Source organism: Recurvomyces mirabilis (assembly GCF_035927965.1).
Source record: "Recurvomyces mirabilis strain CCFEE 5264 chromosome Unknown scaffold_30, whole genome shotgun sequence".
Taxonomy (NCBI): domain Eukaryota; kingdom Fungi; phylum Ascomycota; class Dothideomycetes; order Mycosphaerellales; family Teratosphaeriaceae; genus Recurvomyces; species Recurvomyces mirabilis.
The window spans coordinates 204,428-218,223 of NW_027041964.1; the positions used below are offsets into that span (position 1 = coordinate 204,428).

The window sequence follows — 13,796 nt, forward strand, 5'->3', positions numbered from 1 at the left end:
TCTATTGTCGGTGGAGTAGTCTTTTACATTACTGGTGTAGTGCAACCACCTCGAGTGAGCCAGAGCTAAGTGAGCTTTGATAATGATAGTAAGTGAGCCATGCAACAAGTGATACTTAGCAACCGTTTGATGAAGGTTCAGTGAGCGTACGACCAGAAGAATATAGCCCCTGTCGTAAGACCGTCTCGTGCCGTACCAGACTTTGACGTCCGATATATCAGGAAGGAGCGCGGCCAGCAACTCATGTAGTGTATGTTCCTCGAAAAGCTTCAAGACAGCAGTATGTCGATTCACCTAGGCGTGAAGTAAGACTTGAGCACACCAGCATGTGCGTTCACATAGGTTTCGAGTAAGCCCTGATGCACTAGAGACTCCGTGTATCGGACGATCGACCGAGGCCATCACAACAGGAGAAGCAAGTTTGATCACCCTCTTGCATCGAAGCCTAACGGCCAGACTAAATCGCGAAATCAATTGCTCAGCCGATATATATCATCAAAGCAGAAGCTGGTACAGTAAATTCTGCATCCAGCATAGCTTTGTTGCATCAAACTTGCGATAGGACGAACCGGCGGAGTTGTGGGATCAAAACTTGTGCGAGATCACACTCAGGCGACTTTTTCAGGAAGGATTGAGCAGCCGGAGATCCTCGACGCCTCGAGTGTACAGAAAACGGGATATAGAGAGATGTATGTGCGAGTGCGAGCCATTTCCCTTGATTTCGGATGGCTAGACAACATGACACCAGATGCCAATATATCAGGGGTTCAAGATATCCGTCATCCAGTCGTTAGAAGTACACATCTCGTGTTGTGGGTGCCAGAAGTCCGGACGCCGGGAATCCCGAGCCCAGAGTCCAGAAGTCCAAATATCAGCGAAGTTGAAGAGCAGCACTGGAGAGCGAACGCCGTGGGTTTGGGAACAGATGGATAAGGTGGAAAGGAAGATTATCAAACAAAGTACTTAGGTAGAGGAAGCTCGAAGGCCAAATTAACCTCCAGATATCCGAGTCTTGGGGCCAGTCGAGGTCGAGCGCGAAGAAGCAGGATAACCTAGGAGGCAGGGAGGAGTAGTCATATAGATCAAGTAAGGAGAGGAGAATTTCTAATAGAGTGCTATAGGTAGGGTGAGATAGAGAGGACGTAGGTAGAGAGGAGGCAGATCGAATCGAGACAGTTGGAGAGGAGCGAGCTAGGAAGAAGGGAGGTAATAGGGATGTAGAGAGGAGGCAGGCGGCAGGAAGGCAGGTAGTGAAGAGGTAGAGGAGGCAAGCGCAGAGAACGTAAATAGCAGGGAGATGTAAAGGAGAGACGTATAGTGGAGGGAGGTCGAGAGGAAGAAGGCTGAGAGGAGGGAGGTCGGAACCAGAGAGGTAGTGACCAGGGAGGTTGAAACCAGTCTAGGCATATAGAGAGCAGGCGGGAGGAGAGGAGGGGTGTCGGAGTCCGGGAGAGGGAGAGGAGGGAGGCAGCGGCGAGCGGCGAGCGGCGAGGGGTACTGCTAGCTCCGGGAAGCAAAGGAGTAGTAACCAAGGCATGATGTTTGCCGAAGAGTATCGCCTTGTTAAATGCCGTAGAGATTGAGGTAGGCTCCGAGGAGATTGCGAATGGGGCAGAGTTGGACTGATTTGGCTTCGACGAATGCATAACAACAGCGATGAACTCCCCGTCCAGAGGAAAAGTGGTTGAGCTACTATATTATCCATCAGTGAAAATCGCAGACTGAGGCCGTGTGGGCTACTGTTGTGGTATAGACTAATCATTTACAAGCAGATGGCAGCGGATGTGAAGGCATAGCAACAGCAATAAAATCTCCGTGCAGCAAGACCTGATCGAGCTACTATATTACCTGTCAGTGAAAAGTCTGGACAATGTCCGTGTGGGATACTGTCGTTGGATGGGATTGCCATGTACAAGTCTAGGGCAGCTGGTGTGGATAGCTCAGCTGCCTTAGAGAGGTTTCAGGGGATGTGCAACTGTGGTCGATGTAGGATTGAGGCTCCGAGGAGGTCGCTTCAGCGGTGTGAGCGGGTTTTGAGTAGGGCTCTATGGCGACCTTAACAACGTGTATGAGTATTGAGAGGCAACCCCAGGATATTGGTGGATGCACAGAACGATAAGTGGGAGGACAGGCCGGAACCAGAAGAAGAGTAGTGCATGTAGAGGTTGGCCGCCAGTCTGAGATTCTGTGGTCGTGATGATGGCGAAGGGACAGCCTGTACGGGGATGTCTTACTATAGAGTGTGTCCAAGATTGTATTTTTCTGTTATACTGGCTGAATAGAGAAACATCTTAAAGGAAGGTTGACAATATTTGTCGACGCCATGCGTCAAGCCGCACTCTTCCGGGCCTCCAGACCACAACGAAAGCTGCTTCAGATGGATCGTCCACATCGTGAACTCGGAGGATCTGGCTGTAAACCCAGCTGACATCCAGCTTTCGACTGCCGAAAGTCACACCGTTCCTCACTATCGTCATTGCTCCATAGGACACGAGTAACTATATCCTACGACCACCATGGGAGATTCATACTCAACAGGGGAAGTGAACAATCAAGCGCCCAAGCCCGATGGTGTCAACACTGTGTGTCTGAGCCGAGAAAATATCGAGAAGCTGGAGGTCCGAGGTTACAATGACCCAACTCGTGGCCAAATCACCTGGAAGACTGTTTTTTCATCGGATCGCATGCCCACTGATTGGCTCACAACTGGTATTGCTACTTGTAAGCAATTATCTATATTCCGCAGGCATAAACATCACCAAGCTCTGACTATCGTTACCGGGCAAGCCTCGCAGCGACGGGATGCCGTGCCTAGCTGGTGGACACCTTGGTCCGCATAGACACTGGCAGGCAGAAACGTACTACATTATCAGCGGCGAGGGGATCGTCAACGTGGACATGATCGAGCACAAAGTGAAGGCCGGAAGCCATGTATTCATCCCTGGCAATGCCGAGCATAGTGTACGCAATGAGAGTCTGGTTCAGGATCTGGTATGGTATTACTGCTTTGCAACGGACAACTTCGCCAATGTCAAGTACCACTTTTCGAACGATGCGAGCATTGCTTGACTGGAGTACGGAGACCTCGTGGGAGTCTAGCATCACAAAGAGCAAGATGCGTGAAAATCCGAGCTTACGATGGCCAGCCACGACGTCAGTTGTGAGCTTTGGCAGTGAGCCTGCTTCCCTCGGAAGTGCCGCAACATCCGTGATGTACTAGCCGTTTCGTCCGGTTCGTCTTCATGGAGGCAATGGCCATATCAGCGCTTTGAGTGTAACAGCACATCATCTGCAAGGCAGGAGCAATTTCGGTCCTGCCTTGCGCTCTAACAGCGAAAGTGCTGCTGTTGCCGAATCGTTCCAGATGGGTATATGCCACTGAGCAGGAAGTATAGCCATCGCAATCCTGAACCATGCAGTGCCGCCTTATAGCTGTTATGTGATGAGATCCGTGCACTGTAGAGTGGTTATCACAATCACTCCCTGCGTACGGTAACATCTGACCAGATCTAGCACGGGGCCCAAGATCGATGCTTCATATTTCAAACTCCTCTGTACACCTAGAGCATTCTTTACAAACCGTGCGTGTCGAAGTGAGGTCACGCAAGCCACAACCCCGCATCGCGTCCTTGGCCTGCAGGAGCTGATGTGAGGCCAGCAGTCTTCCACGTGTACGAAAGCAACTATAAAAGCCAGAATCCTCCCAACAAGCACCATTTCTGTACCCCAAGATACGTCTCAAACATGACGACAAAAATACCAGCACCGTACCGCATCTTCTTCACGACCATCGACCCGATCCTCGCCATAAGTGGTACTTTGACCTCCCTCTTCGCACCCTCCCTCATACTCGGGCCTTCAGCACCAAAACTACCAACACCAGAGTCAACATTCCTGCTCCAATCCTCAGCGGGTTTCTACGCCGCTTTCGTTCTCCTCCAGGTCTTTCTCCTGCGAGCCCGACCGCATGATCTGACGGTGTGGCGGGCACTAGAAGCCAGTCTGCTGATCACCGACATCTTCATTGTGGTAGCATCATTCGGATTCTACGGTTCAAAGCATGGGACGGCTATTCCATTCCTGTGGAAAGTCGAGGAGATTGGAAATTTTATGATCACGGCTGGTGTTGGGGTCATCCGAGCACTGTTCTTGCTCGGGGTCGGCTTGCCATCGGGTACGAAGTCGAGGTCGAAGTGAGAGGGCAGGGCGTTGTAAAAGGTCGAAGTGAGCGGTGAGAAAATCGAGTTAATGTCCAATTCTCATAGGGTCCCGTCAGCAGGCCAGGCTCACTTCGAGGCATGTATGGCAAACCGGTGGGTCTTCCTCTTGATAGAAGGCGTCCTGCGGCAAACTTTGGACTAGTCGGAGGATCTGAAGGCAACTCTGAGCTCTGTAGTAGTGTATGTACTGAGGTCCTTCCATGTGGGAGTACGCGTTGCTACAAGCAAGCAAACGTGGTGCGGTAAAAAAGAACATGGTTCCCCCCGACTCTCCCTTCGAACAGCACCTCGCGCGGAATCGTGGCTTGGTCATTGCGCAGCAAAAGTTAAACCATCTTTGATTTCAATGCATCGACAGACTTCTGATCCGGCTTTCCTTTTGGCTGCGGCTTAGGCTTCTGTGCACCAGCTTTCTCGCCCTGTGGCTTCGCTGTCTTCGCACCATTATTACCAGCAGGTGTCTTGGCTGCAGCCATTGTGTCGCTTTGACTAGGCTTCTTCTGTGGCGTTGGCTTGTTCGCCCCGCTCGGACTACCAGCCTTGTCTGCTGCACCACTAGGGCGTAGTTTACGAGGCTTCCGCTTCTCTCCTGGCTGCTGTGGCGCTTTTTGCTCGCCTCCTTCGGCTGCTGGCTGCGACGCTTTTGACGATGAGCTTTTGGCTGGTTGTGGACCATCACCCTGCTTTGCACTACTTTTAGCCGATTTTGACTTGTCTTGAATTTCCGTTCCCTGCTCAGGCTTCCTCTTCTGCGGAGTACTCTGCTTCTCCCCGCCCGAAGCAGACTTCTCGCCGCCGTCTGCCTCCCTTCCTCCCTTGCCACCACCACCACCAGACATAAAAGAAGAGGCATAACCCGTCCAACTCTTCTTCTGGTCAGCATACCCCACCTGCGCCCTGTTGACCGTTTCCTCTACAGGACCCTGTTTCTGCAACTGCTCCAATTCCTTCCGGTTCGGAGTATCCGTATCCTTGATCTGACCCATCATTTTCTCGATGGCTTCCTTCTGCTCCTCACTGGCGACCCATCCAGGTAGGTCACCAGTGATTTTGCGTATTGCCCCGCCAGCTGCGTCGCCAACTTTGAACATTGGTCCACCAATCCATCCGGCAAGGGCCCCGAGCCCTGCCCCAAGGCCCCCAGTGATAAGGGACACCACACCGCCAACCAGAGTCCCAGTTAAAGTCCCCAATGTCAGCCCCCGTTCGATTGTCAGCGCCGACAACGTCTTATGAATGGCTGGGTATCATAGCCGTACTTACAGGAACCATCCCCAGTCCACCCCCGGCCGCCATTCCTTGAAAAGTACCAGATCTAAGATACTTTGCCGTCTTACCAAACGACCCTGCTTTGACTTGCTGTTCCAGGGCCTCATTAAGCAATTTCTGTCTCTCGTCCGGATCACTAGCACCAGCAGCAGCCTGTAACAACTCATCGGCTTTCTTCGCAGCCTCTTGAGACTGATTCGCCATCTTGGCCGACTCCTGCTTCGTCTCTTCTTCCGAGAAGCCTCCTTGCTGCTTCCCATCTTGCTTCTGCTCCTTGGCATCTTGTTTTTTTGCATCCTGGCCCGCCATGGCTGAGTGTATTAGATTAGATTGAAGGGAAACGAATTGGGAGATGTAAGAAGCCGTGATGGGTGAGTTATAGACGTTGTGATTCTTGGATATATTACTTACACGTTGCTTACCAGTTCTGGAAGAGTACGCATCAGAGCGCCTACAGCCCAGCGAGCCGTGTTCCAGGTTGTTTCTTGGTTGTACCGACGACGCGCTTTTGAGTTCGAGTTGACGTAACAGGCGGGACGCGCCCCTCGGAGCGGTTGGCCATATATATCATTCGACATGACTATGACATATATGCAGTGTTCGTCATAAGTGTTTATAGTGAGAATGTATGTGTAAGTGTATGAGTATGTAGTGTAGTCCTGTAGGGCTTCGATACGCTTGGATCCTTTCAAATCGGGACAGACGAGCTATTTTCTTGTACGTGCGAGCAGTCTCAGTATGGAGCATACAGGATAGGTCATGCACCCTGCGCCCATGTGCATACTCATCGAGTATACGTTGAGCCCAATATATCCAAGGGTCCTCTCTATCCAAAGCACAATGCGAAATCCCGAAAACAACACCAGGACACCATCGCTCAAAAGTAATCATCCTCTCCAACATGAAATCATCCCAATCGTTGACTACCGCCACCCACCCTTCTTCTCTCCCCTCCCGTCCTCCTCACTCGAAGCACCTCCATACCCACTATCCCGACTCGCCGCCACCGCCGCCTCCTCCTCCGCAAAATCAATATCAAACTCCTTCTCCCTCTCCCCCTCATCAAGAATATCCGCCCCATCACCCTCGCCATGTCCCGCAGCACCACCTGCCCACCCCTTCTGCTCCGCAGCCCGCGTATTCCATCGTAAAGTCCGGCTGATACTATCGAACCACTCCAGTGGCCTGCCCATGACGGTGGGGAAAGGGTAAGCGGAAGCGCGCACCACGACTTCATCCCCACGACCTAATTCTACACGCCCTTTGCCATCAAAGGAGACGAAGGCGCCGCCACGGCCGGAGAAGGGGATGCTTACTTTCAAGGCCATGTCGTCGTTCAGGAGCATTGGTCGGAAGGACAATGTGTGCGGACATATAGGTGTGAGGAGGATGGCTGGGATGTCCGGGTGGACAAGGCTTCCGCCAGCGGATAGCGAGTATGCTGTACTTCCCGTTGGTGTGGAGAGGATGATGCCATCGGCTGAGATGCGGGTGAGGAGACTGTCGTTGGCGTAGAGGTCGAGGCTGGAAATGTAGGATGATGGACCACGATCGATGACTAGTTCGTTCAGCACTTCGTGCGTCTCGCCCTCGATCTTCGTAGACTCGAGCTCATTTGTATTGGTCCGGGTTGGTGGACCGCCTGCCATCGAAGTAGATAGGCTGGCGGAGGAAGACTGTGCGGTGTTTGTGAGCACTGAGGCAGCGGCGCGGTAGACGGTACAGGTAAAGCGCATACGCATGTTGATACGCATGCCAGCGTCTCCCATGATATGGTTCAGCTGCTGTTTGTATTGCTCAAAGTCGAAGTTTGTGAGGAAGCCGAGAGATCCGAGGGAGAAAGCCAGCACAGGTGGGACGATCCGCTGAAAGAGCCAAGAAGTGAAGAGGACGGTGCCATCGCCACCGAGCGTGATGACCAGGTCGAACAGCTCTGGCTGCTCCAAACAAAGCGCGGGCGTCCAGAACCGTAGCATATCTTTAAACCTCTCATCACTCTTCACAAGTCCGTCCGCATCAAATCTCTTACTCTTCCTCAGCTTCGAGTCCACCCAGACATTGACACCAATGTCCTTGCCGTATCTTGGTGTCCCCAGCAGCCACATCGCCAACTCTCTCGTGAGCGAAACCAATGTATTGTCCCTCGCCTTTGTAATGACCATGACATTCCGTACAGCCCTCTTCAACGGTCTTCTCTGCAACTGTCGACTGACTTCCCGCACACTCGCCGCAGTCTGCATAAGCCGACTGTGCGATAATTGATCATCGCCCTTGATCTCCTCGAGCACTTTCTCAATATCCACCGCATCACCAAACCTCTTGTGGAAGTAGCAAGGACTCGTCAACGCAGCCAGACGAGCAATACTCGGCGTTTGGCTGTAAAATTGGAACTTGTTCAGTGCGGTCTCGATGTCCTGGGCGTCTTTGCGCTGACTCCGTTTCTCATCCAGTTCTGCTTCTGCTGCTATTTGTGCAGCGAAGACTTGCGGCGCCGGCATCGGGATGGCATTGGCGCCAGTGCTGAAACGGCGAGGCGTCGAGTCGAGCATGGGGAGAGGGAAGCCATTTGGTCGGTCGAAGGAGTCTCTGCGGATAGGCGTGCGAGTTGCCATTGCTTCGGCCATCGCCCCGCCATGTCTATGCGGTTTGTCTGGCGACTTGGGAGTGCCTGGTGAGGTTTGTGATTGTCGGTCCTCCATGTTGCGATCTGCCTGAACTGAAGACGACCTTCGTAGGATGGAGATGAATATGGTAAGACGAATAGGTGATCAGGCGTATTGATGATTATGTCACTATTCCTTCGGGTTTAAGATGATGCTACTCCGTGCGGGCTATCGTTGATGATCAGACATGGTTAAGGTGTAAAAAGACAATATCAAGAATGACGTCGAGAGCATTGATAGATCCATTGGTGATGGCAGTGCAGGTGTAGTGAAGAGGAGGCTGTCCGGCAGATTTCTCATTCAACATTATCAAGGTGCTGATTGACTGGAGGTACGTTTTGGCGCGAATGTTCCAAACCTTCCTCCTGCTTGGCAGAATTCATGCTCGCTTCCCGATGCCGACTCGGCTGTATTCACGCGAGATCTCCCTTCCTGCAAGCTCACGATCCGCACAGCTTGACTTCACAGAGGGAGACAATTGCAGCTATTGCTAATGGAACAAGTGTGGGGACGAGTTATAAGAGTAGAAATCGTTCATTTCGTTAATGCTTAAGCCACACCAGGAGAGCCCGTAGGCATCACATCTCAGCCTCCAGCTTGCTGCCAAAACCTCAAGATGTTAGGCACGTCTCGTCAATCCCATATCGCAGGTCAAGAAAAAAGCCTCACGAATGCTGTTGAGCTTGACCACCGTCCTACGGCTGATTCTGCTTGTTGATGTCGGCCTCGGCACCACGCTGCAGCGTCTTCCCTTGATCATGCTTAGCCTGCTGAGCAGCCTGCTCCTCACGATCACCAGTCAACCCAGCGACGGCACCCCCAACAGTGCCCGAAACGCGGTCGGCAATACCAGTACCAAGGTCGGACACCTGGCCATGAGCCTCTTGAGCCTTGCCCTGAGCGTTCTGCTGCTGACCCTCACGCTTGAGGCCTTCAGCACCGAGGAGACCGCCGAGAGCCTCCTTGCCAGAGCCTACGGTCTGGTCCCATGAGCCTTGCTGGCGATCTGGATGGTTGGCAGCGACGCCTGAGCTGGAGACGGAGACGCCACCGATCGAAGCACCAGCATGGGAGAGATCGTTCTTGGCATCGGCCATGTCCTGCAACGAAGTTAGCTATCATGTGTGTCGCCACCCTTGATTATGTTGTGTCTGACCTTCTTTCTCTCGCCTTGAGCAGTGTCAGCCCTGTTGCCAGTAATATTGCCCAGAACAGACTGAGCAGCGCCGCTAGCCTGAAAATCATGTCAGTCGTACATCATCATGGTCAGTGATCAGGGCCACCATACCTTGTCGATGTAGCTCTGAAGAGTAGAAGTATCCTTGTCAGACATGTTGAAGGTAGTGTTGGTAGATCGATTGGAAGATGTGTTGCTAGTCTGCTGGGATAGGCTTGGGAACGTTTGTGTCGGAACAGTGATATCGGTGTCGGTCGTGCGAAGGTATGTGCTAGTGTCAGGAAGGAGGAAAATGAAGAACTTTCCTACATGTAGGCAATCAACGACAAAGAGTCACCTGGCAACTGCAGGCGTGTGTGCGTGGCATGTGGAAAAGAAGGCACGCAAGATGATGTCATCTTAGCGCCTGATGGCTTCACTGCAGGCCACGAGGTCCATAAGCGAGCGAGTTCTGGAATGTGCGATCGTTGGACTGGAACTAGTGAATGTTGGATAAGTTCCTCGTTATCATGTGATTAGTTCAGTCTGCGAAGCTTTCCAAGGAGACCGTCCAAACCTCGCCCACCCAAAATCCCGATCCTGGTCCAACAGCATCGCAGCGCTCATCAATAGAGCAGGTATCTGTCATCGCGCTTTCCAAGTCCTACATTCACAAAGCATACTGTTCCCTGCTGTCCGATATCGCCGGTACGTCCCATATCATACACCAGCCAAGTACGATACTTCGATACTAGCACCTTTCCATCCAATCTACAGGCCTAATCCTAGCCCTTCATCCCAACTGCCTGCTGCGGCACCAAAGCCCAGCTCTTCTCCGTGCGCGAGCAAGTCAGCTGGCACACAAATGCCCCTGTACAAGTCATCAGTGCTGCCATTTACACTTCCTGGCCAGGGACCTCCCGCCACATCATCCTTCTGTGGCGGTGAAGGCACAAGTCGCACCCCATCTTCATCCGATGTGAATGAGAACAAGCTCTCCGTCTGTCCACTCGCGTTGCTGTTCGTCAATGCCGAAAGATCGCTCGTATTCGTGTCGGTCTGATATAGGCTCCAAAGATCTGCATCCCACGAGGCGGAAGCGGCGACCGCTGCTTGGGTTGCGGTGGCTGCCTGGATTGCAGTGGCATGAGCGGCCATGGATGTCGTATTGTGGTGAGCAGTATCGAATAGTGCTTCGATGGGCTGACCTCCATAGCAGGCATCATAGATATTTGTCTGGCCATTGTCGAGACTTCCGAGTAGCTTTTCCCATTCCGTAGGCGATGGCTCAGACTTGATAGGGACTGAGTTTGTGCTGTTAGCTACCCTAACACGATCCTCAGACTCTAGGCCAAATGATAGGTAGTCTAGGTTAGGATGGCTACTTGGCTTCTGTTGCGGCTTAGATTTCGGCTTTTGTTGTGGTGGCTGCATGTGCTGCTGCGATGCAGGTCGAGTCTTATTTACGGGGCGAGGCGCCGATGGCCGTTCTAGCATCGACGCTGGTCGTCCATATGTGTTGCTCGGACTACGCGATGGCTCGGAGCGGGACAAGGAGGATGGCTGGTATACCGCTGCCGGCATGGGTGGCGATAGCGAGGGTTGGCTTTGCGTCACGAACGCATTAGGGTGAAGACTAATGTTGTGGACGGTCGCACGACGATGATCAGATGGTGGATCCATCTTTGTCGACGTGGAGGATGAACCCTTCATTGTGAAGCGCGAAGCAATTGCTTTGAGCTGTCTTCGAGTCGATGCTGGCAGGCTAGGGATTGGGGTGATTGTCATAGCGGCGGAGTCTGAATTGTGACGCGACAGCGTCGGTACGCTCTCCTTTGGGGTAGAGAGAACACGCTTTGTCGAGGCCGGCTGGATGGTGGGCTTGGTTGCCGTTACAGCAGGCGTCGCTGGCAAGAAGGAGCGAGCGACGCGACCAAAGTCCATAGCGCAGGGTGCCTTGAATTTGTCCAAAACGCTGATGATTCGCAAGACAGTCTTGTGGTTATCCTTCAGGATCTTGGATGCAGGATCAAGGTCCAATCCTTGGAAAAGCAGACCGAAGCCAGACAACACCAGGAGTTCATCCTTGTTAAGACAGAACGCAAAACACATAGCTCTCTCCTCCAGTAGCTGCACGAGTTGTACGATATGCTTGCATGAGCTTGCCAATGTCATTTTGGAAGACGAAAGGCTGCTACCAGTAGACGCACTAGCTGCAGGTCGATGAATGAGTGCGCGAATGTAGTGGTATGTCATGGACAGCAATGGCGATCGGCTACTGATGGTGCCAGTGCTCGGCTTGTCCTGTGCGAATTGCAAGCGAAGGTGTGGCGCCAGGGAGCTGCTCCAGGCATCAAGCTCATCCGACAGCTCGCCAAGCTTCTTCATCGAAAGATCGTACGACGTCTTGGCCGGAAAGACTTCCTCGAGCACTTTCGACAGGATGCGCGCAGCACGGAAGAGTGCAAGCGCACTCGACAACTTAGTCGACTCGCCAGGTAGGGTAGGCTGAAAACCGCGTTCGGTCACATATTCGTCATCGGCATCTACAGGATACTCGCAATGCACATCGTCGTCCTTGAGCTGTTTTGGAAGACCTAGTGTAACAGCAGTAAAGCTATCGACGGTGTAGAGCGTCCAGAACACCTTCTTCCTCGTCTCGCATGTCAGTGTGCCGAGAGCGAAACGTTTCTGTGATTGATGGAGCCCTAGTCGTGCTGACAGCGTGGTCGAAAGACCTTTATATGTCAGTAGTCTCGTCAGATCGCCCTGCTGCACGCAGTAGATCTGCGCCAAGACCAAGGCTTGCAGCGTGCCCATTGTATTCTCGTTCAAGATTGCATCGATAGCAGCCTTCCATTGTCCTTCAAAGCTTTCCAGATCATCCGAAGCACGAGAGCCGTTTGATAGGGCAGAGATGCCAAAGACCAAATTCAGCTGCGCAATGGCAGTCTTGTCCGTCACGGCATCAGCATCAGCGACATACTTTTCGTACAGGTTCAAGAACGTCGGTCGATGAAGCACCGGGTACAGTGGCGCCCACTCCTGGAAGAAGATGTTCACCAGCTGATCAGACACAAGACGAGGTGGCGCTTTCCAGACCACGGGTGCGGAAGGTGACGGCGACGACTCCGCAGAGTTCTTGAACTTGCTCGCAAGCAATGCATCAGTGCAAATATCAGCCGTCGAACGGCCAGTCTCCTGTACTTTGTGCTTGAAGGCCTCGATGAATGTCCTGCTGCTTGATGTGCCCGAGAAGTACGAATCGCCACCATTCACGGCGCCAGCCAGTAAGTAAGGCGACTGCTGCACTTTGAACACTTCATCCTTCTCAGGCGTCTCCGCGTTCGCACTGCCAGAATCGACGGACGTGCGAGACGGTCGTCGAGAGCAGGGTAGTTGCAAAGATGAGTTCGAGTGTATCCGCGTCAGCATGTCGATCTTCTCGTCCTTCTCGTCCAACAGCTCCTTCAATTCTCTGACTTCATTCTCCAGCCCTCGCACCCGCTCCTCCAATGATTCGGTATACCCTCGCGGGAATGCTCGCCGGCTCAACTTGTCACTAGTCTTGCATTCGAACCCTACATTCGCACACTGCGTACAGCACGGCCGTATGCCGTCACATCGTATCTTCTTGCTTCGGCATCTAGCGCCACATGGTCAGGTGTGTCATGAAAGAATGTGCGACGGAACACTGCATCGTACCTATCACAAGCCTGCGCAATCCTCGTTTGCGCATTCGTGCCCACCTTGATGACCTTCATCGGGAGTATTCCAGGCATGACGGACGAGTGTATGCCAGACTACTGGCAGGTATATTATGAAGCGTCGTCGTACTCAGACTCAACCCAAGGTCGCCCAGTGCCTGGCACACTCCGCGCTCAATGATGTCTCTGCTAATCCTAGCCTGCCGTAGTCGCTCGATGGTCCCACTCAATCCATGGAACGCAATGAAGTATAACGGCCAAAGACTGTCGCCTCGTGCAAGTCTACAGGAGGCCACCGTTTCGCTCCAGAAAATAGACCACACGCACACCACGAGATCGTTCCGGCTCTACCGCACTAGATACACAATCTGGAGAAGAGACAGACACCTTTCCCAGTCCAAGACTAGGCCGTGTGTTCACGGAACGTGACCCTGCAATATACTTCCACTAAAGATGACACCGTCTTGTCATTGGTTCATACCACAGCGCCCAGCTGCCGGCGCATGGGTGGGGAGCATCTCCGCCTGTGCGTCAGGGCTGCTCAATCTGTTAGCACCACCTTTTGCCTGCATTTCACACCCGACGCAGCAGAGAGCGACCATACGAATCGTTCGACCGCCCGTCTGTGGCTCCCTTGATGCGAAACCTGAATAGTTTCCCGGTCTGAATGACGAGAAAACTTTTCGCGGCGAAGCTATCAGTTCTGACACGCACGTAAAAAGCCCGAGAGGCGTTGCATCGACACTCAAATCACAAATGTCACACGCGGCGTCGTGGCCCG

The 13,796-nt window shown here is 52.8% G+C and overlaps 6 protein-coding genes across 6 annotated transcripts; 2 read left to right on the forward strand and 4 right to left on the reverse strand.

Moving 5' to 3' along the window:
• Positions 1–2,516: 2,516 nt before the first annotated feature.
• Positions 2,517–3,069, forward strand: LTS14_009279 (uncharacterized protein; the record flags this gene model as incomplete). The annotated part of the gene is made up of 2 exons (XM_064841962.1): positions 2,517–2,721; positions 2,816–3,069. The coding sequence occupies 2 exons, from the start codon at positions 2,517–2,519 to the stop codon at positions 3,067–3,069; spliced, it is 459 nt and encodes a 152-aa protein (XP_064690472.1).
• A 675-nt stretch (positions 3,070–3,744) lies between these two features.
• Positions 3,745–4,197, forward strand: LTS14_009280 (uncharacterized protein; the record flags this gene model as incomplete). The annotated part of the gene is made up of 1 exon (XM_064841963.1): positions 3,745–4,197. The coding sequence occupies one exon, from the start codon at positions 3,745–3,747 to the stop codon at positions 4,195–4,197; it is 453 nt and encodes a 150-aa protein (XP_064690473.1).
• A 349-nt stretch (positions 4,198–4,546) lies between these two features.
• LTS14_009281 (uncharacterized protein) lies at positions 4,547–5,798 on the reverse strand (the record flags this gene model as incomplete). Its single annotated transcript, XM_064841964.1, has 2 exons — positions 4,547–5,346; positions 5,558–5,798. 2 exons carry the CDS (start codon positions 5,796–5,798, stop codon positions 4,547–4,549), a joined length of 1,041 nt encoding a protein of 346 aa, XP_064690474.1.
• Positions 5,799–6,412: 614 nt separating this feature from the next.
• UTR1 (NAD(+) kinase) lies at positions 6,413–8,188 on the reverse strand (the record flags this gene model as incomplete). The annotated part of the gene is made up of 1 exon (XM_064841965.1): positions 6,413–8,188. The coding sequence occupies one exon, from the start codon at positions 8,186–8,188 to the stop codon at positions 6,413–6,415; it is 1,776 nt and encodes a 591-aa protein (XP_064690475.1).
• Positions 8,189–8,847: 659 nt separating this feature from the next.
• LTS14_009283 (uncharacterized protein) lies at positions 8,848–9,485 on the reverse strand (the record flags this gene model as incomplete). The annotated part of the gene is made up of 3 exons (XM_064841966.1): positions 8,848–9,252; positions 9,309–9,386; positions 9,441–9,485. 3 exons carry the CDS (start codon positions 9,483–9,485, stop codon positions 8,848–8,850), a joined length of 528 nt encoding a protein of 175 aa, XP_064690476.1.
• Positions 9,486–10,079: 594 nt separating this feature from the next.
• CAT8 (DNA-binding transcription factor cat8) lies at positions 10,080–13,090 on the reverse strand (the record flags this gene model as incomplete). Its single annotated transcript, XM_064841967.1, has 2 exons — positions 10,080–12,954; positions 13,014–13,090. 2 exons carry the CDS (start codon positions 13,088–13,090, stop codon positions 10,080–10,082), a joined length of 2,952 nt encoding a protein of 983 aa, XP_064690477.1.
• Between the last annotated feature and the right edge of the window lie 706 nt (positions 13,091–13,796).